The sequence below is a fragment of the Aspergillus foveolatus genome (assembly GCF_047715535.1).
Source record: "Aspergillus foveolatus strain CBS 279.81 unplaced genomic scaffold BDW70scaffold_28, whole genome shotgun sequence".
In the NCBI taxonomy this organism is placed as follows: Eukaryota; Fungi; Ascomycota; class Eurotiomycetes; order Eurotiales; family Aspergillaceae; genus Aspergillus; species Aspergillus foveolatus.
In genome coordinates this window covers 34,959-56,291 of record NW_027396092.1, presented here as the reverse complement: position 1 = coordinate 56,291, position 21,333 = coordinate 34,959, and the positions used below count along the sequence as shown (strand labels likewise).

The following is a 21,333-nucleotide window of genomic DNA, read 5'->3' as shown; positions in this document are numbered from 1 at the left end:
CCCCCCACATCTTCTCTTCAAGCATTATGTTTGCAGGTATGCTATGCTCTCTCCCTTAATACACAAATGCTATTTCTCTTCAGCTAGCTAACATTTTAGTACTATCCTGCTGCTTTGATTCTGCTCATGTGCTCTTATACCTCCTCAGAATCTGTCAACAATGTCTATTGGGGATATTTATGCATGGCGGCCAGCCAAATTTTGGCCGCTTCCTAAGTATACCGGGAGTTACTACCGTGGTATCCAACAGTGGTGTGAATTCTCCAATGACTAACGAACAACATGAGATCCAGCTCTAAGCTAGCACTAGTGGATTCTTGATACTATTGGAACAAACAGGAGGAAAACGGCTTATATAAACACGGTTCACGCCTCAGCATCACATACGAAGGGTGATTACCGCTACAGATGTGTTAGCTAGCCGCGAACCAGCGCAGCTAATATTCGTCTGAGTCGTAATCGTCGTCAACCAACAGGGAGCGGTAACTTCTCGAGGCAAGGTTCTCCTCTAATCCCCCGCTGGCTTCAGGGTCAGCGTATCCTAGCAATTTGTCAGCATCTTATATCGAAGAAGCAAAAAAATTGAAAAAAAAAAAAAAAAAAGAGAGAGAGAGAGAGAGAGAGAGAAAAGAATAAGGAGTCGTACCGTCTCCGCCAAAATAGCTAAGCGCAACGGGCAAGAAAATGAGAGCGTGGGTGGCCGCGAAGATGATCAGCGCCAACCATACCCGGAAATAGTAGATCTCAAAGATTTTGCTCCGGGTAAAGGCTAAAACGCACACTCCGAGAAGTTTGGTAACGGTGATGCCACTAAACACGCTACCCCCTACATTCACGAGCGCTGTCCAAGATCTCGCATCCTTGCCGCGGAATTTCGAGGGCACGGTCTCCATGATGCTGCGCGATGGGAACATAAAAGCTCTGGCGATATGGGCGCAGAATTCAACGCCAATGCCCACGCATATAACGAGGTTGACGAGAGAGACGGCGTTCAGTGAGACGCCGGATATGGCCATGGAACCAATTATATCGATCACAATCATGATGACCGTCGCCGTCACGACGGCCCCTGTGGCGACAGAGCCGAGCAGAATAGAGGTAATAGCAAAGATAATTGCCACGGCAGATCCAAGTAGAGTACCTGCGACCTGTACTATAGAAACATACTGGTCGAAGAAAATGTACGTCTTGGAGTAAGGAAAAACATCAATCCCGTGCTCTGCTGATAAGCCATTAGCGATGCGTCTAGCAGAGATATAGGACTTGATGAAATCGTCCTGGGTCCGCAGAGGAGTATGGGAAGTTCTGAAGTGGCTTGCATTGGTCGTGATGCGTTTTGGGTCAAAAACGAGGGCATTGCTATATGGCGCTTTTCCACCGAGAGGGCATGACGCATCTGTGGGTGACTTGATCCATTTCTCAAGATAGTGAATGAATTCGGCGCCTTCTGGCATACCAGACAGGCTGATGTTCCAACCGGGTGTTCTATCTTCGAAGCAGAGCTTGCCATCTTCATAGCAGCAATCTTGTTGCGGGTTGAGCCAGTAGAAAAAATCATCAATCCAGCTGGCAGTGGCTCCGGCTATATAAGACACATTCGACCGTTTCGACTCTTGCTCCAGCACAAATGGCAGTGAGTATTCCTCGCACGTGGTGAACCGGCCGCAAAGTTGCTGCTGGTGTTCTCTTTGGGTAATGTTCACGTTTCGAGTGACAAAGTATACGGGAGGGCCACTATTAAAGTATTCGCTCAGATCATCGAAGTAGTCAATCAGATAAGAGTCACTCGGCAATGCAACACGCTGATCCAAGCCCATAGCCACCTCTGGGGTCAAAGCCAGCCCGGCGGCCAAAATGCCGAGAAAAGTGATCACCACCACTACCTTCACTCTGCGGTTGAGAAGGAAAGGCGCGTAAACTTTGCGAATGAACTTTTGGAGGACGCCTTCCCCGTCCTGGTCATCAAAAGTCAAGTCCTCAGGCATGCCAGAATGAGCCTTACGCACAGTCAAGCAGGGAATGCAGTCCGCGCGGAGGCTCTCGACGCGTTTCTGATTCAAGGCGAGAACAGAGACAAACATCGTAATTTGCAGGATAGCATTGATGAAAACAGCACCCGCCGCGTAGATGGCAAAGTTTCTGACTGCGGGCATTCCAACAAAGACTCCCAGAGCAAAGGCAACGGTTTCTGTAATAGCGGAGAGAAAGATACTAGGACCAATGCGACCAATAGCTCGGGAAATGCGCTCGTCAATCTCTTCATCTGGATGACTGACATTTAGGCGCTCAAACTCATGGACGATGAGAAATATATTGTCCACACCAACAGCTAAGACAAGGAAAGGAATCACCTCAGCGATGATTAACGTGACCTTGACGCCTGCAGCGGAAAACAGCCCAACTGACGCGGACACTGACATCAGAACAATGACGATGCCGACGACGCCGAGGGTGAACTTGGACTGCACCAGAGCATTAGCAGGGTTGTTGATTAGCGATCTCCATGTCATTGTCACAGAGCCCAGAGCTAGGGATGCGTAGATGAACATGATGATATAGCTGATAACGACAATTTTCGCATCAGTATTGCTTGACTTATTCAGTTCTTGCTCGACACTCGCTTCCGTGGTAAAAGAGACACGGAGACCACGGTTTTTTGCTTCTTCCTGGACAACCTGGAATATTCCTCTAAAGGTGTCTTCCCAATCAATCGCTTCGGCCTCTTCTTCTGAGCCCGGAGCATGATTGTTCACAACCCAGGTCACTACCAAAGCCTTGGCGTCTAGAACGTTCCCTGAATCCTCATAGCCGCCTAAAATCATCTCCGGTCTCAGAGGTTGCGAGAAGTCCGGAAGGCAACTGGCATCGCCGGGTGAACTGGCGCAATGCGTCAAACGATCCTGCCAGGTATCTGGGTCCAGGTTCGACAGCGAGCCACCAAAGTAACCAGTAACCGACTGAATCACACATGCATCGCCGGTAGGTTTATAGCATATATCATCCAATGACAATCCACGCTCCAAAGAGATCACGCGGCGAATGCGCGACTCAACGCCAAACCACCAGGTAAGGGTGTCGTAATCAAGAACCCGACCATCACCAGTCTCGTTGTCATTGACGAGGAATGCTTGCTCTGCGCGGTAGAACGGTCCAAAATTCTCATCGAAGAATGCCTTTTCTTTAGCTGCTGCTGAAGTAGGGCTCACCCAGAGACGGACCGGATCCGTCTCCACCGCGAACCGCAGCCACCCCAAGCTCAATACTACAACCACAACAACGCTTGATATTATCGTCAACGCGGGGAAACGAGCACAAACGGACCCGATGCGACTAAACACAGTATCGAGCATAGAGTTAAGTTTGTAATATCCATGAGGGTATTCCAAATGGCCACCTGCATGAACAATGTCGCCCTCATCTTCGTCGTCGCTTGGGATTGGGTCCTGTAGAAGTCGCACCCGTTCAGGCTTGCGATACCTGCGTTCTCTATAGGTAAAATAGCTTGAAAATCCAGCCACCCCAAGTAAGAAAACCGAATATATGAGAATGACGGAGAACGACAAGCAAGGGAGAAGCCCTACGTGGCAATGTTCTTCGGTCTTGATTGCAGGAAGCTCGGGACACACATCGGGGCAGTCAACGCAAGAGCAACGGTATGCTGGATCCGCATCATTGCAAGCCTTGGGGTGAATCGGTAGCGCCTGCATACCCTGAGAGTCTTCCGGGGGTTCTGTGTGGTAATTGATCTGGAACGGGCTTCCCAGAAGCTTCTTGTCGCCCAGAAACTTCAAAAACTGCTGGTAATTCTTTGCGCCACCACCAATAAAATCAATAGCCTTGCCACCCGAAGCGCCGTTCTTGACGTTCTTGCAGCTGTCATAAAAACCGCTTTGATATTCCTCCGACCATATATTATCCAGTTCTGTAACTAGCTCTTTCCCAGAATTTCCCTTCTCGGTCTTGGTAACATTTATGAAGAGCGACTGGTCTGGTGAACAAGTAAAGGTGCAGAATATGTTGAAAAAGTTGTCTTTGCAGGCAGGACACGAGGAGATGATCCCTTCAGCGAGCTTAAGGTTTTTCGAAAGCGCATCAATCTGATATCGCAAAGGCAACCGATTAGCTCCTGAATCCCATTACTCACTTGTCCTATGACTCACCTGTTCTTCCTCACAGCATACCGGCCCTTCCTTCCATTTAGCGCCGCACAGGTTTTCCAATTTCTCCCTTACCGCAGCCTCCGGCTCTCTTGCAACATCATTATCAGGGCACGGAAGCTCTCCGCCAAAGAACGACTGTTTCCCACAATGACCGCGAATGGCACAGCGACCCTTCTCATGGATCTTCGTCTTCCCCTGGGCAAAAGAGTGCGCGGGGAAGCTCAGGGCTGCAACGATGGGGATGAAGCGGAGTCCCCGCATCGTGTTGAGGGGTAGGCTTGAAGCGCTATTATTGGATGTACATTCAACAAGAAGATGTCAGAAGTTATAGAGATAACAGAAGAGGATAAAGAAAGGATGACAGGACTCTGGATGGCCCTGCTGTGGTGATGTGGTCGCCTTCGTGTGCCGGAAGCAGGGCGCTCAGGCGGAATGACGATCGGATCACCCCATGATTCGCGCCAAGAGCTACGTAAGCGGTCGGGGAAGCCGAAGCCATTCACAGTCACGTGAGTCAATTAGGGCTTGAATTTCCAGAGTGCTCGGCGAGTCTCAATCAGGTCCTGTGTCCTCTATTAGTTGATATCTGTGTCCTCCTGGGACTAAGGATGCTCAACACAATAGAGCTTACATTTCGAGATCTTTCCATTGTTTTCTGACAACATGCTCAAGGTGGCATGCCTAGCATAAGTTGAGATTAAAACACCGAGAGCAGCTTCTTGCCATTGGGAGGGTTCTCTTGTCATTTGGACTGTCATCGTAGCGTGGCTTGCGAAGTAAAGGACAAAAAAGCCATTATAAGTCTTGGATGATTGTTGCACGAAAGGCTTAAGCGAACCATTATTTAAGATCGACAGGCCCGTACAACACCTACCCAATGCATCTAGATGCGAGGAGAGCTTTCAAGCTGTAGTTGTAATGTTCTATACAGTCATGAAGGAAACGATGTATACAACTATCTTCATAATACTTAGTCGTATTTTCCCACTCGGTTGACGGTGAGCCTTGTACTCGTTGTGTATGGCATGCCGCAAGACTAACAGTGTTGGCGAAGGAGAAAACTCGTTCGGGCAGTGGCCTGGAGAAGTCGTGAGATACATTGTATGGCAATAACTTACTTGCCAGTTAATTTGACATCCTGCTCACGCCCAATGTGGCTTGGATAAATTGGCTTGGATCTGGCACACGAAATCCGCTATATTGTTCTTTCAGTCCGATCCATGGTTGGCCTGACAGTGTTCCGGAGAAGATCAATGTCTAATGATATTCTTCATCCACAACAATCGTTAAGCTATCTATTTGGCTGGTGCCTACACTACAAATGGGGTTATCGGATATAGCATCATGACGGAGCTTGGCGGAGTTAGCAGCGGTATCGTCCGAAGCTGTGGAATATTTATCAATCAGTATAAGGAACCCGCTCGTCCACTGATTCTCACTAATAGATTCCTTGAAAACGAAAAATACCGCCCCTACTACTTCATGCCGCCTCACTCAATAGCCAAATCGATCGCAAGACCGATCATCACCCTCGAAGAACATTTTCTCTCGCGCGCCGCCCTCGCATCTCCAAATGCGCTCAACGAGAAAATGCGAGCCATCCCTGGGCTCTTCGACAATTTCACCGAGCTTGGACCTAGGCGCATTGCGGACATGGACCACGGGCAAGTCACCATGCAAGTAATCTCCCACGGTCCAGGTGACCTGTCTCCCGCCCAATGCCGAGAGACCAACAACCAGCTTGCCAAAGCCATACGTGCTTGTCCAACAAGATTCGCTGGGTTCGCCGAGCTGCCGATGCATGAACCTCAGGAGGCAGCAATGGAACTCCATCGTATGTGCTCAGGCGCATTTGGTGGGATACGCTTTGTCGGGGCGCTTGTGGACAGTCATACAGAAGGCGGACTGTACTATGACGGACCGGAATTCAACGTGTTCTGGGATGAGGCGACGAAGCTGGACGTGCCGATATATATCCACCCGACTTGGCCCTCCCAGAAACTCTTCACAGCGTACCGTTCCTCCAACATTCCCGAAGACGTGAATGCAGCTATCCTCTCATTTGGATTCGGCTGGCACGGCGACGTGGCGATTCATATATTGCGTCTGTATGCAGCGGGGGTCTTTGACCGGTTTCCCAAGTTGAAAATCATTATCGGGCATATGGGTGAGATGATCCCCTACATGCTTCAGAGGATAGAGCGGGTGTCATCGCGGTGGGGGAAAGAGAGATCGTTCAGGGAGGTCTGGGATCATAACCTATGGTTGACGACCAGTGGCAATTGGGCGTTGGATCCGCTGGCTTGTATATTGCGTAATACAAAGCATGATAGAATCATGTATAGCGTGGACTATCCATTTGCAAAGAGTGCTGATGGGTTGAAGTGGTTGGAAGAGCTGGAGGAGAGCGGGATGGTGACTGACGACGTGTTGGAGGGCATTCGCTGGAGAAATGCGGCTCAATTATTGAAACTGAATGTCCTTCCAGGTTCTTAATTCCATGAATATTGAATAGACACAATCACAATGACTCCACAAAGAATCAAGGAGCTATATCTGAGCTTGGAACATTTTAGAACAGTGATGAACCTGAGAGATGCTATCTAAGGACCATCGTAAACCGGTCAGCTCACCCAAATCCTTTCCTCTTTTACTTCATTAGAATGGCCTTGGTTCCTTTAGCGAGATAGAGCATAATTCGCGCAATTTACAAAGCGCAGTAACAATTAGAGGATAAAGGATATTTCTTTGGAAGATGGAGTCTAGTCGGATATTGATCATCCGCCAACCGTAGCAACAAGAAGAAAAGGATAAGGATATTCGGACTAGGAATTATTTGAGCCGTTGACGCCCCGTCAAACTTGACTCAAGAGAACTTCGACTGGGACGCAACGCTGTTCTTAGTGATACTCCCATACTACACTGCGCATTTAGCAGTCATGCGGGGTTTGGGCGGCGCAGATTAACGAAGCTCCTTCTCCATGCACGGCAGAGTTCGCATTCCCTACTGTCTCCTCGGGTGTCTGGTCAACCATGCTGAGTTTGATTGGGCCATTTGTATGCGGCAATCTACATCAGGGCCGAGCTCTCGAGAGGGAGATAGCGGGCGGTATCAGGAGCTGGTCAGCGCCGACATGAGCCTGGGCCTGCTTGGTTGGGGGAACTGGATCAACGCCGGCTGTTGGGCCTGGCTAGGAGTGTGAGTGCGGAAATACCGCAGCAGCATGCGAGCTTGGTGGTGGAGATTGAGGAGTTGCTGCTGCAAATTGATGTGCCAAAATATTCTGTAGTGATATATCATGTTGTACCAATGTCTACCAAGTACTAGGCAGCTGGAGCTTTAGTTCATCTCGCCAATCTCCGTCAGATTCCTTTTGTTCTTGCTAATTTATCCCTAGGCTAACTACGGTTCAACTATTCTTGTATAAATGATCATCCCTTTCATGTTGGCTCGATTAACGAGAAAAAGACCCAAGCAACCTCAACCCGCTCATCCGAAGCCCTAACAAAACCTGATATACCAGGAATCCTGCGCCGTAGGCACAATAGAATAGACGACCTCGCTCTAGCAACCTGCTACTCCTCCACCCTTGGACCCAGCACAAAACTAAACTCTTTCAAATGCGGCGAAGCCTTCCATCTTGCAAAAAGCTGCCCATTCTCTACCAAGATCCGCCGTAACATCTTTCCCGTCTCTTCTGCATCAGGCCACACCCTCTCCCATATCCTCACATATGGCTCCATGACCCCCAAAGCCTCCTTCAGCCACAGGTTTGCTCTTTCCTCCCTAATCCGACCACTCTTCACCATCCCCGTCTCCAGCTCCTGAAGAAGATCTTCCCTTTCCAGCCCTGTTTTAACTGCAGCCCGCATTACCCCAAGTAATATATGTGACCGTACTGCAAGGTCCAACCTATCTAGCTCCACACCTACTGTTTCCTCTACTGCAACAGCAGCCAAAAACTCTATCTCCTCCTCACCACCAAGCTCCGCCTCCCATCCCCTCCACCACGCATACGCCCCAACCCCGCCATCCGGCCACCTGCACCACATTACCTCGCTCTTCCACATGCCATCCTTCACGTCTGGTTCAACAACCCCACGCTGTTCCCAGCTTGCCTCCCACAGCTGCACCGAATACTTCCCTTCCCACTCATACACATCATACGCCCCCTGCGCCACAAGTATCCCGAAGCGGTTCTCATTCCACGTGTCCCGGGACGGCGCCTTGGATCTGGTCCGTGCACCAAAGTGACGGGCCCCCATGTACTCCAGCCAGAAGCGCGCTTGCGTCTCTGAGTAGGGCCGCACACTCGGGTGCGCCTTGCGCAGGCGGTTGATGGTTGCCTCGAGCGTGCTGAGGGCTATGTTGGTGAGAGTCGCGAGCGGAAGCAAGGGTTGTCTGAGGTGTGTGCACGCGACGTTGTAGGCCCAGCGGGGGAGTTTTGTGGCATGTGAGCCACCGCCAACGTGAGATTGCTTGCGCGGCAGGTCCAGCGGGGAGTCTGAGTCTGGTAGGACTTGGAGGTCAGGGAGGCGGTAGAAGCGGGCTGTGGTGTTCTGTTTTAGGAATGGCTCGGAATAATAGGCGCGCCAGACAGAGGGGTGCAGGAGTGCATGATGCTCAGTATAGAAAGTATCAAATTCGTCAGGGGAGGGAAAGATGCCTTCCATTTGGTTGGAGGAGCGGTAGATGGCTGCTGCGATCTGGGCTAGGTAGAACAGATCCAGGCTGCTGTGTTTGTGATGGTTAGTATGGTGGTTTTTAGGTAGGGATGGATGGTAGCTAATTGACCGACTCAACCTCAACTGGCCCTCGCCGAATGACCATCCATGCGCGTGCAGCTTCTCGATGACATCAAACACGCCCATACCGCACCACAGAGGCTCATCCATGTAGATAAATGCTATCCATAACACCTTCTCGTGGCTGTCGACCGGCACCACGCCGTTTTCGACGTCGGCGAGGAATTTCTGAGCACTCATGGCAAGCCTCTAGAAAGTGTAGAATGAAAACTGGGAAATAGAAGTATGAAAACCAGATGCTTGCTTGGTATAACAGAGGTGGATGGAATTGATGGATCATGCTAAGGACTGGTCTGAAGGGATTACTAATCCATTCCTCTTTTACTTCATTAATGGCCTTGGTTACTTAGCGAAATCGAGCATAATTCGCGCAACCAACAAAGAGCAGTAACAATCAGAGGTAAAGGGTAGTTCGTTGGCGGATGGACTCTAGTCGGATATAGATCATCCCCGCATCTGTGGCAATGAGAAGAGATTCTGCTGCAGTATCAGTCAAGCCTAGAGAGCCTGCAACGACGCAAAACTCTTGGGAGAGAAGGATATACACTCTTTTTAGGCCAGATGGAAGGCATAACCTCAAGAGGTAGGTAGCTGCCATGCCGAAGTGGTCAAGTCAGACTGAAACAATCATCCAATATGAGCTTCAAGGTATAGTTAGGATACAGACCTCTCAATACTCTAGCAGCGACGCTGTGCTGCCCTTCTACCAAGATTACATCTTCAGCCGTCTTTGCATAGACCCAGACCAGATTCCTGCTGGCTCTCTATCGCAAGCAGATGAAGATATTAGAGGTTGGTAGGAGTTTATAAGCAGACTTAGCTCCTGCCCTATAAGCGCATTAAGTCTGGTAGGTCAGTTACAATTCACGCAGGAAGAGTGACTGAAACTGATTGCGAAGCCAGGCCACCATATGCGTGTTTGTATACCCCGCCTTCTTCTAACAAACACAAACAACCCCCTTCAACTTCTTATCTTCCTCACCGTTCATCAGTTTCAGCTCTCAACATCCAGACTAACCGTTAAGAATGCCTTTCAAGTACAATTCATCATTGGCTCTTTACGCATTACTTCTTGTGGCAAGTCGGCTATCATCGAACTGTCCAATTCTGTCATTAACCATTTCTTCAACAGGCCTCAGCCACTTCCCTTCTCTTCGGAGCGTACGAGCTTGCCCACCCCTAATGATCACATCCGATGACAATTCAGAATCTAGTCTAGCTGACCCTCGGCCAGTATCTCCTGGGCCCGAACCACAGGCCTCTACCTTCCACTCCCAACCTGGATCCCCGTCACAACAACCTTCCTCGCCCCCGTCGCCCTCCTCGTCCTCGCCAGCTTCCGAATCATCTTCAACGAATCCAATACAAATCTTGCTAGATTGATCTTACCCCTCTCATCCCAGATCCATACAATCCTCCTTACAACACTCGGCACACTGGCACTTTCCTACCTCTTTCCCTCTCAGATCCTCTCCTGTCATCTCGAAAGCCGATGGCAGTCCTTTTACCAGCAAAAGAACGCACATGCGATCCGCACAATCCAGGACCGCTTTCAGTGCTGCGGGTTAAGGAGTATTCATGATCGTGCGTGGCCGTTCAAGGACCGGGCGCACGGCGATAACGCCTGCGAGCTGCAGATGGGATATAGAGGGGCCTGTATAGAGCCTTGGGGAGATTCGCAAAGGGGGGTTTCATGGATGGTTTTCGCAGCTGTTGTGGGAGGTCTACTCGTTAAGGTAAGTTACAGTCGCGCAGTCATGTTATACTCTGGACAAAAAGTTAAGCGGCTTGTCGACGTAGATTGCTTTTGCACAACTCTCAGCTCGCAGGGCGAGTTGGATGAGTACGCGTTTTCAGGTGAATGGGCGGAATCCGCAGCGGCTCTCGGGACCGGGGTTGGAGGAGGGTAATGATGATTGTGAAAATGAGGGAGAGGCGAGAAGAACATTGCTGCCACATTCTGGGTCTGGACAGGGGAACGTGTGGGATGTGGATTGAGCGTCATATGGGATCGTTTTCGCCGTAGGTGCTTGGCCGCGGGCGTTTGTCGCGAAGGGCATACTTAGCCCTAAATGTTGTTCTGGAATGCTCCGCCGGATGTTTTAAATGCTGTGAGCACCGAGAGTGCCGAGTGCTTAAATCTTACATTAAGTGCAAGCTGAAATACTGGCCGATTTAAGACATACGTTGAAATGACACCAGCAAGATTTCCATTATTTTTTAAGATTTCATCGTGCATAACGGTGCTAATAATCCACTTGGATCTTCCCAGGTTAACACAGCGCACCTTCAGGCAAAACTCATTAGTTTCTCGCTTCTGCAACAGATACTGAAAATTCAAGCCCATGCATCATCTTCTGAATTCCTAGCAGGGCCAAACAAGAGCACCCCCTCACAGCCAGTGCCACTTCATCCCCAGCCTCTGAAAATACCCAAACAACGCTCCCTTCGGCACATATCCCCTATAAAGACTCTGCCATCTGGCCGCGAAAGACGCTTCAATGGGTCCTAGTTCACCGAATCCAAGGACCTCGAGTATCCAGGGCGTCAATACAGCTAACACGCCCAGGGCAATAAGCGTCGCATAAACGGGGTGTTCAGTTGCGAACCCAATAGCGGCTTCTTTCGCCTGAGCTACAGCATCAGCTGCGGCCTTTGCCATCTTCGCACCGGTCTTGATCGCGTTTTCGAGACCCTTTAGCGTCGCTTTTGCGAGAGCTTCTGTCCAGCTTGTGGTGGAGATCTGGTCATTGAGCTCCTTGTGGAGAGTATCAAGGGAGTCGGCGGTAAGGATCTTGGTGACAATGTCCGATGCAATGCTTTCTAGGGAGCGAGAGTGGGTGGTGTTGACGGTGTTGGTGGTGGGAGGACGAGCCCCGAAGATACAGTCGAGGAACGGCTGGAGGATGGACATTTGCAAAGGTAGGACGGAGTTTTGTTGTTCAAGAAGTCTTGTCTTGTTGTTCTTAGGAAGAGGAATGAATGAGAGGCTGAGAGCGGAGGAAATGGGAAAAGGAAGGTTGTGTTAGTGAGGGACTCGAGGGTTTCACTGCGTCGCTAAAAAGCGTACCTCTTCTTATTGAGCGCCGCAATACCAACAAATGCCTCAACCTAGACGGCAACGAGAAGCAAAACCTCTCATTCTCAATCTCAGCAGTGAATCAGAACCCTGAATAGCCGCAGCCACCATTCATAGCACATCACCGTACCTACATTCTAGACCTCGATAGATTTAGGGCCACTAAGCCTGGACACCTTGCTACTTATGATAGCAGCGTTCTTTTGCTATCCTCAGATTATAAGAACGATAGAACTTTGACGTCAGTCTTCCCGCCCCAACCCTCTTCGAAAACACAGGGCCAGCCGCAAAATTATTCGTATCCCTTCACGGTGCAAAAAGACCATCTAAAGCAATTCAACAAGCAGTTTTCAGAGGCGTTTGAGGGCGGTCCAGACAACAGAGGATCTAACAACCCGCATAAGGACAGTGGAACTCATCAAGGTAATTTTCAGAAGAAACCGATTAGACAAGCCTGAGTCTTGCTTATTCACTACAGTGCGTAAATTAATGGGTGGCCATGAAGAAAGCACCGGGTTAGTAGGTTACAGATTGTTGACACCTCTCATCTTTCGCTTATCCAAGTCAAATTCAGTCTATCCTGCAGCATATTTCTGTGTTGACTTGATTATATGATCCTAGTAAGCTTGTATCTTGCCAGAACGGACATTCGGAACGCAAGTTAGAGCTTGATATACCAAAAGAGACGAACGCAGCGCCCGAAGTGCCAAATATTCCAATCACTGTGCAGCAGCCTCCTTCTTGAACTTCTCCGCCACAGGCACATAGCTCCCGTTGCGAACCTCCCATAGCAGCCCCGGTCCAACAGGTTTCCAACCAAGCTGCTCAACAGCCCTTCGGTTCGACGCACGGTTTCTGATGCTAATGAATCCAGCAAGGAACGGGCCCCAGCGAGCGACTGCCTCATTAGGAGTAATAGAGCGAGCAGGTACTCCTACGAGCTCGCTGATCGCAGTCGCCATGGCCCTGTATGTTGTGGTTGTATGCCCAGTGCCATTGAAGACGTCCCCGGGCTTTGCGTGCTTGGCGGCAAGAAGGTACAGCTTGGCAGCGTCATCGACGTATGTATCCGAGAAGCAGTACTCGCCATCGCCAATGTACACCGATTCACCGGATCTGATCGCCAGCTTGATCAATTGCGCGGCGAAGCCGGTTGTGCTACCAGGACCGTAGACGTACTGCGGGAGACGTATGGAGACAACGCGCACGCCCTTGTTGACAAACGAAAGCGCATGCCTCTCGGCGCCGTCACGGTTGGTGAGAAGGTGGTCTGCTAACGGGGCATCCTCGTCGGTCTCGCCTCCGTTGGGATCAGGCGCGACGTTGGCTGTGCCGTTCGAAACCACAAGAGGCTTGCCGGTTCCTTCAAGGCCTTTGGCAAGGGCGGTCACAGCGGCAATGTCAGTGTCAACTAGCTCCTGATACGGCTTGGTGAAATCGTGATCGAACGCAAGGTGCAGGACAATGTCGGCGTTTCTGCTCTCTTCTGTAAGAAGGTCTGCATTCTTGAGGTCGCCGCGGACGGGAGTCGCGCCCAGCGACTCCAGTAGGGCATCGCCTTCGTCACGACGTGAGAGACCGCGCACGCTGTACCCTTCCTTGACAGCAAGCTCTGTGACCTTGCGGCCAATAAAGCCAGTTGCGCCGGTGACAAAGACCTTTTGAGACATGGTGAGAACGGACTGGGCTCTAAGGCGAGGAATAAGATACAGATCGATAGCTTGCAATGAAGAGACCCAAACAAAAGCCCTGAGAGAAGATAGGGATGGGGTTTTATGGCCACAAGACAATTGTGTTGCACGACAGCCCAGAGAGCGGGCAGTACATGCTTCGTGGAGCTACCGGACGGAGATTACGGACTTATCTCATAACACAACGGCCACCTTAATTCCATTAAGGCAGTCCACGGTCTACGATCGTGAATCCCGGCAGTTGGAGCTTAGGATAATATGTCCTGCAATATGTCCTGCTTATTAATGAGGCCAAGGTTAGATTCAGGTTGCAAATCGCGCCTTAATTCCGGCACGGCCCTCGGATACCGACTGTTCATAGCGGCCATGCTTTCAGAATAGGAGGGTAAGTAATCGGGCTGCGGGGCCTCTCTATAGACAAAGGCTCCTGCCTCAGGTCGTAGTCGTTATCCCCGCTCATCTGGGCAGACCTTCAGCTGAACTGGCTTGCTTTAGGTAAATGCATCCCGGTCCTTTTTTTCCAGACGCGATAAAGCAGGGCTGCTAATTCGTTAGATTGTAGTGGTTGCGGGGATTACTCTATTGTATCCAATAGGAAACGCAATCTTGACGAGCTATGGTGCCTTGTCGAGTAAGCTGTGTTTAAGGATTGTGATCTCTGAATTGCGAATCGCTTTGAATCGAGTGCTATTCTACTGCTGTCATACTCGGATCTCATTCTTTGTGATATCCAGTCAGAGATGAACAGACAGCCCCGCCTTTTGGTGCCACTTTACCCGAGTAATAGGGGTCGTGGATTGAATGTAACTGTCGAATCAGTACTACATAAGATGATAATGCATACAATGATAATGGTTCCGATAATCGGGAGAAATGAGGATAAATACGTGATTGGGTCCCCTCAGTGGAATGAGCTCATGCCTTAGGGCGTGGTACCGGTAGGAGAGCACAGAAGGTACCCTTCAGGAGCTGTGTTACCTAGGCAGGCTATTGTAAATCTCCAAGAACTGCGAAGTCCTCTGCCATCCTTACCCAGAGTGGCATTTAGAGCGTGAGCCGGGAAGGCAGGTGACCCGCTCACCCTGGCAGGTTAATTGCTCGCCATGGCACCTATACTCACACTGTACCTACCCTGTTTCTACTTCGGTAGGCGTCATTCTTTAGCACTCACTAAGGAAGTAAAGAGTAAGATGCGGTAAGATGCCGCAAAGACAGATATTGGCAAGGCTATAGCCTGAGCCACTGCTGCCTCACTGGAATGGTTTGAAAAGATGTCTCTCTCTCTCCCTCCTGGATCCTCTTAACATTGTGCAGTACGCTTCTCTTATTCCAGCAGTACTCCAGAAGTGATTCCATCAAGATCATTTGTTAGTTTAGTAGCTATGAGTCTCCTCTTTCCTAATATAGCATTGGCTTCCTCTCCATTTCTTCTTCTACAAGCCTGTGATATTTCATCAATGCAGGTTTGGCTGCTGAAATAAATACTGCCCGCGTTCAATAGAGGTACTAGCGAGTATGTTAACGCAATTCTCAACGTAAAACGTAATTTTCAAGCGTGCCGTCAACTCATCGATGTCTACACGTATAAAACCCGTAATATACAACCACCCTGCCACAAACTCTCTGAAATAATGAAGACTTTGTTAGAATGGATAACTTTACAAGCGCACCATGGTATGCCTCCCAGGCAAGCAAATTTTGAAGAGATAGTAAGCTCATACTCATGCTAACTCCTATTTGGACTCACTGAGTTAGCAAGAGTTGGGATAGCACGTATCAACAGGCATAATGAGACCAAAGTGGCTCTAGAATATACGTATACTGTCGAGATATATGTCGAAGACTTCGTCCCTAGATATAAAGCACTGGAGCCCTGCTGGCCTTCTATTAGTGACGTTTCTGTCGGATATCTCATAGACCCAGAGGTGCAAGGTGTCTCCGTTTGCACCAACCCGCTATGCAATCGGATCAATATTGAGATCGTTTGATCAGTGTGTATTTATAGTTTATGCTCATCGAAGTTACTCCTAGTTCTTTAGACAATTAATGCACTTGACGATCTACTCGTTGACATACTAAACGATAGTTTCTGCGCCGGAGCCACTAGCAAAACAGGTCACCAGTTGATTACGATATGTTTCCATGGCGCAATAACTAACATGAAGTATGAAATAATTTGACGTACATACCATGATAACTCCAAGTAAAAGACAAAAAAAGATATTATATACAGGAAATCATATACATCATTATCACCTCTAGTTCATTTTTCATCCTTGCCCTTGATATGCATCTTTGAGCACATCCACAAGGCCGTCTTCAAGATGTGCAACGTTGTTTGGTATGGCGAGGCGAACAACTTTCCCGCAGGTTTCCGAAGAGGCGAGCCTTATTGGACCCATGGTGTGGCGTGCCGAAAAAGAGGATCGCTTAGGTACTTGTGTATATCGAGTGATTATGTGCTAATCTTGGGGACTTCCTGCTCGCAGAGTAGGCCATGGCCTGGTATTATCAGCCGCAGCTCGCGACAGTAATAAGAAGAAGGACAAAAAAAGACATCCGCATACCCTTTTCACTATGATGCCTCCTAACGAGTGGCAAAGAAAAATCAAAGGTCTCGCACTCGCATCCTTGAGCTGGTGACGGATCAGTCATGGAGAAATCCAAAATAGCCCATTATAAGACTAAAAAGCACACACATCTCGATCTGCTTCAAGCTGATGCACGAGCGTTTGAGCTAGTTGGTCCAGTGGTGGACGAGATGTTAGCATGATCCCCAAACCAGAACTCGCGCATTTCGTATATAGCTGGGCAAGTGGTCTGGGTTGTTCAGCCAGCAAATGTTCTCCGGATGAGCTGTCCAGGTCATCATAGCATTTCCATTGAGACCATGGACAGTAACAATGCTTGCTGAAGTGTCAGATAACTCCCAGAACAAGTAGAGCGTACGGTCAGATCGGCACTCACCCTCCTTCTGCATCCCCGTCAACAGGACGATACAGCTCCTGAAGCCCAAAAACCTGCTGGGCAGTATCCATAAACGATAATTCGTGCAAGTTCTTGTATCACTGTTTCCCTGCTATATCCTAAAGTCCAGTCTCAGTTAGCTCAAATGCCTTGCTCCAATTTATAGGCAGCTGCCGCTTTATTCAATGGACAATTCTACCCCTTTCTACTCCGCCACAGTGTACCTTCGTCATCGAATCGTATCATGCTACAGCTCCAATTGCCATTTACCACCGCCCTCACCACCATCCACATAACCTTCCCTTGCAACCTGACTTAATAGGTAGACAAGGCTCGAACGGTTGTCAGGCGTCCTAGGACAATGTCTCTGCACCCTTCAACAACTTGGAGTGCTGTGTTAGCGTGCTGAGCTCGTGAAAGGCTTCTTGATTGTCTGCGCAGGTTCATAATCTGGAAACTTGGCTCATTTGGATTGGATAGCATTCAGGTGAGTTAGTTGGATGATTCCTAGCAGCTGTAGCGGACGGCACCGCTTACTCACAATTACGAGATTGCTTTGGCTCAAGACCAGACTATCGGCCCTGACTCTAAACCGGGTTCAAGTGCAAACTGGCCCGCCAGGGTTCATAGGAACTATATCTTGGTGAGGACTAGCCGATTTCTATTGCTCAATGGGGAGCGTGTGACGGGGTGATTGGTCTTTTATTCTCCTCATTTGAGATCGTCCATGTCGATCTTCCTCTGTTCACTTATGATGGCTGACGACTATACACTGGGTGATCTCAATGAAACCAGCCCTGTACGGAGACCGTCAGTCAGCAGTCCCCACTGCTGGTTTCCGGTTCAGATTGAATTCCAGCTCATCCTTCAATCCAGTGACACCGATTAAATCTACCCTGGTTGCCATAGTCCCAGTTTCGACGGGAGCCATCCAGTATAGGACTGAAGAGCAAAACCGAATCCGGGCACGTTCAACCTGTGCTTGTAGCAATGAAGAATGCGGTGAAAAATCACTGACTGCGACGTATCCTCCACTCACCGGCAAATCACGACAACATCAGCCTCTCAAACAAATCCCAAGCATACTGCTTAAAGAGTGCCTTTATCATGTTCGGCAATCAACTGGGTACCCCGAACAGCGCGGATTCCACACCGTCAAGTCCAATTCATCCTCCTGCTCTATATCCATAACACCGTAGACGTATTCAGTGTTATTTGTGAACGCCTTGATTATGCCTCCACTTTATATGCATTGCGGCCCACAAGGCTCGACAAGACTGGAAGATTGGGCGGCTGAGACGGAGCAGATTGTGGGCGTTGAGGTAGCAGCCGAGATGGCCCAGAACGCGGGGAGATTGTTGGTGTTGTTTATAAGCAAAAACGGTGTAATTTCTTCTCCAAGGAGCCATTGCAGGCGTAATTTGATAGTCCTGAGCCAAGCGGTCAGTGAGATGGCTGGTGTGCGGCGGCTTGCAGAGGATTCGCATGGAAAGGATAGCTCTGGCGGACGTGAGCATCAGTTTGCACAAGATGGGACATTACAGGTGTGCCGTTTTCATAAAAAAAAAGATGCTCAGAAGATTAGTGTCCCAGGATATGCCGAAGAAGAATAGCCATGTACTAGGCGACCCGTCTCGGTCAGAGACTATGAATCCACGTTGCAGTGTTTGTCCACTGAAGATACTGTAGGTGGAGTAAGTAGATGAGCAAGGGCCGTGGGGCCGATGCAACGGCGTAGCATTATCTCGTGCTACTAAGAGTGCTAGAGTTTTAGTGCCTCAAGCTAGCCTGCGGGCCGCGACCGGGAGCTCCCGTTCAGGACTAGCGGGGTTCTGCTTCTCGTGGTTGACTTCAGCCATCATCCATCTCACCCAGCCAACCCTCCTGCGTGTTCTCCTGCCTGCCGCCCCTGTCCGCGACGATCTCCCTATAGCCGCTTAGACGCATCAACCCGCCCACTACAAGTCATGCCTCCCCGAACTCGAGAGGAACAGCAGAAAGGTGGCTCGGGAACGCAGAAGCGTAAGCCTGTACGCCGTGACCCAGAGAAGAGGCGGCAGCAGAACATCCAGGCTCAGAAAAAGTACCGTACGTCGAATTCCTGCTTGCTACCATCTTATTAGCATATGACGGGGTTTGGGTCCGATCCTCTGGGCGGAGAATGCTCACCATTGGTTCAGGTGAGAAACTACGACAGCGCTTGGAGCGTCTAGAAGCGCTTGCTGCGACCGCCACGCAGGGAAGTCCCACATCGCAGGCACCGCATGCGGGCCAGGGTCTATCTGGGCCAGAGACCACATTGGATACTGCTCAGGGCGATAGCTTGGCAACAGATATCCCTCGTCCTGCTTCTGGTGTGCTCACTAGCAGTCTTGAGACGACCCCAACGGACTATCCCCAACTTGTCCCTCTAATGGGCGACTTCCCTTTGCACCTGAACTCGTGGGACCCTAATTCGTACATTTCAAGACCGGATGACCCGTCGTTGTCGGGCATTTGGGATCCTACCACGCTGCCTCTCTCCGACGGAACCATCTGTTACCCACCACAAGTTGAACAAACCAGGGGTTTCAATACAACCGAAAACACAGTCCATGTCCCTGCAGGTCATGCTTCACAGCCACATAGCTCATCAGCCCTCATTTCAGCAGCTAGCAACAACCCCATCACCATCAGAAGCGACCACACCAATAGGCCAAGTTTGGCGTGGACTACCATTATCGACTGTGGCTGCTCCATTCCACACTTTACCTTACAGTCGGGCGGTCCTTATTCCGCCAATCCTCGCCAAGTCAAGATTCTCGCAACTATGCCAGTAGCAGATCCATACGCAAACAACATCCGAGTTGACCAGCACTGCACTCTAACGGCGTTGTTCCTGGTCGTAGAACACGTTGGCCTAACCATGGCTGAAATCTGTGCCGACGAATCTCCGTCACCTTTCTTCCGCGTAGACTCCTCATCAGCAGATCCATTAACCAGAGCCAATGTGGTTGCCGCGGTGCAGAAAGCATTTAAAATAAAACTCAAGCACGACCTTAGGCCAAGCGAAGAACAGATCACCATCAGCCATCATCCAATAATTGATATTTATCCATTTCCGACTCTGCGAAATAATCTTGTCGCACGCCAGGGCGAGTATGACGATGACGAATTCTTTCATGACAGTCTTGCCGGGTTGATTTGCTGGGGAAGCGCGGGCGTTGGGCAAAGGGATCGGAACGCCTCTGCCGGGAAAGCCTCAACCGGGGCGCCATGGGACTTACGGAGCTGGGAGGCGCAGGAGTGGTTCTTGAAAAAGTATTGGAGTTTAATGGGTGGTGAGGATGGGGAGCTTGTGCGGCAGACAGAGTGGTGGCGGAGTATTAGAGGAGAAGATGCCCTTGAAGTGGTCGAGCTGTAATTCGCCCGTTCGCCAGTCGTCCACTTTCTTCTCGCAATATGTGCTCGCACCCCATCGTGCCAGTCTCGTCAATTGTGCAATTTCCAAGGGAAGGGTTTTTTTTTTTTTTTTCTCCATCAGGGACCATGAGACGCTGCATGTTTCTGACACTTTGAGTCTCATGCATCGAACCCTAATCCGAAGTGCAACACCCTTAGTCATTGCAAGCTGACCTATGGCCGGAGCAGCCCAATTACCACCCGCAAGCTGCAAGTTGATCACTTTCATTCTTATTCGTCGAGCCAAAGGCTCATCGCGCCAGAGGTTGAACGTCAAAACTTGTCCATTCCAGGCCCTGGGCCAAATAGACCAGAATTGAGCAATGGGACCTAGGCAAAGCCAAAATGCCGCAAAAGGCGAATGGCATTTGGATCCCTACATTTGGTTAAGCGGTCAAAAAAGATCATGCATGGCGCTGAAAATTCTTCAGCTTGACCAACCGCCCAACCTTCTCTTTCCCGTCCATCTCAGGCAGTCCAGTCCAACTAGGTTATATTTGCGATCCTGCTCCGGAGCCTGCAACCATTGTGACCGCTACCGCGTTCTTCCTCAACAGCCGGCATCCACTTTCCCCTCCATTTGGCAGAAAGCTCATCGACAACGCCTGCAAGAGCCCATGGGATCCATGAGCTTAACCAACGCGGCGTAGTTCTATTGACACCTCGAACTACCGAGTCTAAGAGCCAAAAATCTTTGGATCCGCGATCGACCATCAGCACTACAACTGCAATCAGCTGGTCCCCATTAGATACACAATAATATCCGCCCTACAGGCTGGCAACAACAAATAATCCCACTCATAGGGACTGTCACCGAGGCCGCACATGAGTGTCCACGAGTCCTGTATAAGCTCCGAACGATTAGATCGATATACCGCGTCTACGTTAGTTGAATAATACAGAATCCTGGAGACTCTTCCGCGAAAGACGTTTCCGAGTTCCGGAAGTAACTCCAGTCTGCAAAGAGAAAAAAGAAAAAAAAAAGGCTGGAGCCCACACGGGCTGATCCATCAAGAGCATACGAACGCAATATTGGAGACGCTGAAGGCCGCAAGAACAGTTTGTACACCGCAGAGGCATTCTCTTATATGCATGTACAACCGTGAGAATGAATTTTTTCTTTTAAAACGCGCAAAGACTATATTACGGTTTGGCTGTTGGAACCTTTTTCTTCCATGACTGATCTACG

General features: G+C 49.8%; 7 protein-coding genes across 7 annotated transcripts; 3 read left to right on the top strand and 4 right to left on the bottom strand.

Moving 5' to 3' along the window:
- Window positions 1-232: 232 nt before the first annotated feature.
- On the bottom strand, window positions 233-4,563 carry ncr1 (sphingolipid transporter NCR1). Its single transcript, XM_073737024.1, has 3 exons — window positions 4,161-4,563; window positions 647-4,097; window positions 233-541 (listed from the first exon to the last, which is right to left on the bottom strand). Exons 1-3 carry the CDS (start codon window positions 4,419-4,421, stop codon window positions 438-440), a joined length of 3,816 nt encoding a protein of 1,271 aa, XP_073595387.1. The 5' UTR covers window positions 4,422-4,563; the 3' UTR covers window positions 233-437.
- Window positions 4,564-5,619: 1,056 nt separating this feature from the next.
- BDW70DRAFT_137357 (amidohydrolase family protein) lies at window positions 5,620-6,713 on the top strand. Its single transcript, XM_073737023.1, has one exon. It carries the CDS (start codon window positions 5,643-5,645, stop codon window positions 6,654-6,656), a length of 1,014 nt encoding a protein of 337 aa, XP_073595386.1. The 5' UTR covers window positions 5,620-5,642; the 3' UTR covers window positions 6,657-6,713.
- Window positions 6,714-7,634: 921 nt separating this feature from the next.
- Window positions 7,635-9,175, bottom strand: BDW70DRAFT_137356 (uncharacterized protein). The gene has a single exon (XM_073737022.1). The coding sequence runs from the start codon at window positions 9,144-9,146 to the stop codon at window positions 7,737-7,739; it is 1,410 nt and encodes a 469-aa protein (XP_073595385.1). The 5' UTR covers window positions 9,147-9,175; the 3' UTR covers window positions 7,635-7,736.
- Window positions 9,176-9,992: 817 nt separating this feature from the next.
- Window positions 9,993-10,876, top strand: BDW70DRAFT_160498 (uncharacterized protein; the record flags this gene model as incomplete). Its single annotated transcript, XM_073740853.1, has 4 exons — window positions 9,993-10,040; window positions 10,099-10,127; window positions 10,201-10,702; window positions 10,796-10,876. 4 exons carry the CDS (start codon window positions 9,993-9,995, stop codon window positions 10,874-10,876), a joined length of 660 nt encoding a protein of 219 aa, XP_073595384.1.
- Window positions 10,877-11,358: 482 nt separating this feature from the next.
- On the bottom strand, window positions 11,359-11,880 carry BDW70DRAFT_160497 (uncharacterized protein; the record flags this gene model as incomplete). Its single annotated transcript, XM_073740852.1, has 1 exon — window positions 11,359-11,880. The coding sequence occupies one exon, from the start codon at window positions 11,878-11,880 to the stop codon at window positions 11,359-11,361; it is 522 nt and encodes a 173-aa protein (XP_073595383.1).
- A 712-nt stretch (window positions 11,881-12,592) lies between these two features.
- On the bottom strand, window positions 12,593-13,815 carry BDW70DRAFT_137355 (uncharacterized protein). The gene has a single exon (XM_073737021.1). It carries the CDS (start codon window positions 13,713-13,715, stop codon window positions 12,765-12,767), a length of 951 nt encoding a protein of 316 aa, XP_073595382.1. The 5' UTR covers window positions 13,716-13,815; the 3' UTR covers window positions 12,593-12,764.
- A 4,792-nt stretch (window positions 13,816-18,607) lies between these two features.
- Window positions 18,608-20,287, top strand: BDW70DRAFT_58573 (bZIP transcription factor). The gene is made up of 2 exons (XM_073744337.1): window positions 18,608-18,791; window positions 18,884-20,287. The coding sequence occupies exons 1-2, from the start codon at window positions 18,671-18,673 to the stop codon at window positions 20,104-20,106; spliced, it is 1,344 nt and encodes a 447-aa protein (XP_073595381.1). The 5' UTR covers window positions 18,608-18,670; the 3' UTR covers window positions 20,107-20,287.
- The last annotated feature ends 1,046 nt before the right edge of the window (window positions 20,288-21,333 follow it).

What these genes read in the sequence shown, in the direction of transcription:
- BDW70DRAFT_137356 (XM_073737022.1), bottom strand. Translation starts at nt 9,146, where the DNA reads ATGAGTGCTCAGAAATTCCTCGCCGACGTCGAAAACGGCGTGGTGCCG.
- ncr1 (XM_073737024.1), bottom strand. Translation starts at nt 4,421, where the DNA reads ATGCGGGGACTCCGCTTCATCCCCATCGTTGCAGCCCTGAGCTTCCCC. An exon ending in TATGCTGTGAGGAAGAACAG is followed by an intron (nt 4,098 to 4,160) that starts GTGAGTCATAGG and finishes TTGCGATATCAG; the next exon opens with ATTGATGCGCTTTCGAAAAA. An exon ending in TAGCTATTTTGGCGGAGACG is followed by an intron (nt 542 to 646) that starts GTACGACTCCTT and finishes ACAAATTGCTAG; the next exon opens with GATACGCTGACCCTGAAGCC.
- BDW70DRAFT_137357 (XM_073737023.1), top strand. Translation starts at nt 5,643, where the DNA reads ATGCCGCCTCACTCAATAGCCAAATCGATCGCAAGACCGATCATCACC.
- BDW70DRAFT_137355 (XM_073737021.1), bottom strand. Translation starts at nt 13,715, where the DNA reads ATGTCTCAAAAGGTCTTTGTCACCGGCGCAACTGGCTTTATTGGCCGC.
- BDW70DRAFT_58573 (XM_073744337.1), top strand. Translation starts at nt 18,671, where the DNA reads ATGCCTCCCCGAACTCGAGAGGAACAGCAGAAAGGTGGCTCGGGAACG. An exon ending in CCAGGCTCAGAAAAAGTACC is followed by an intron (nt 18,792 to 18,883) that starts GTACGTCGAATT and finishes CCATTGGTTCAG; the next exon opens with GTGAGAAACTACGACAGCGC.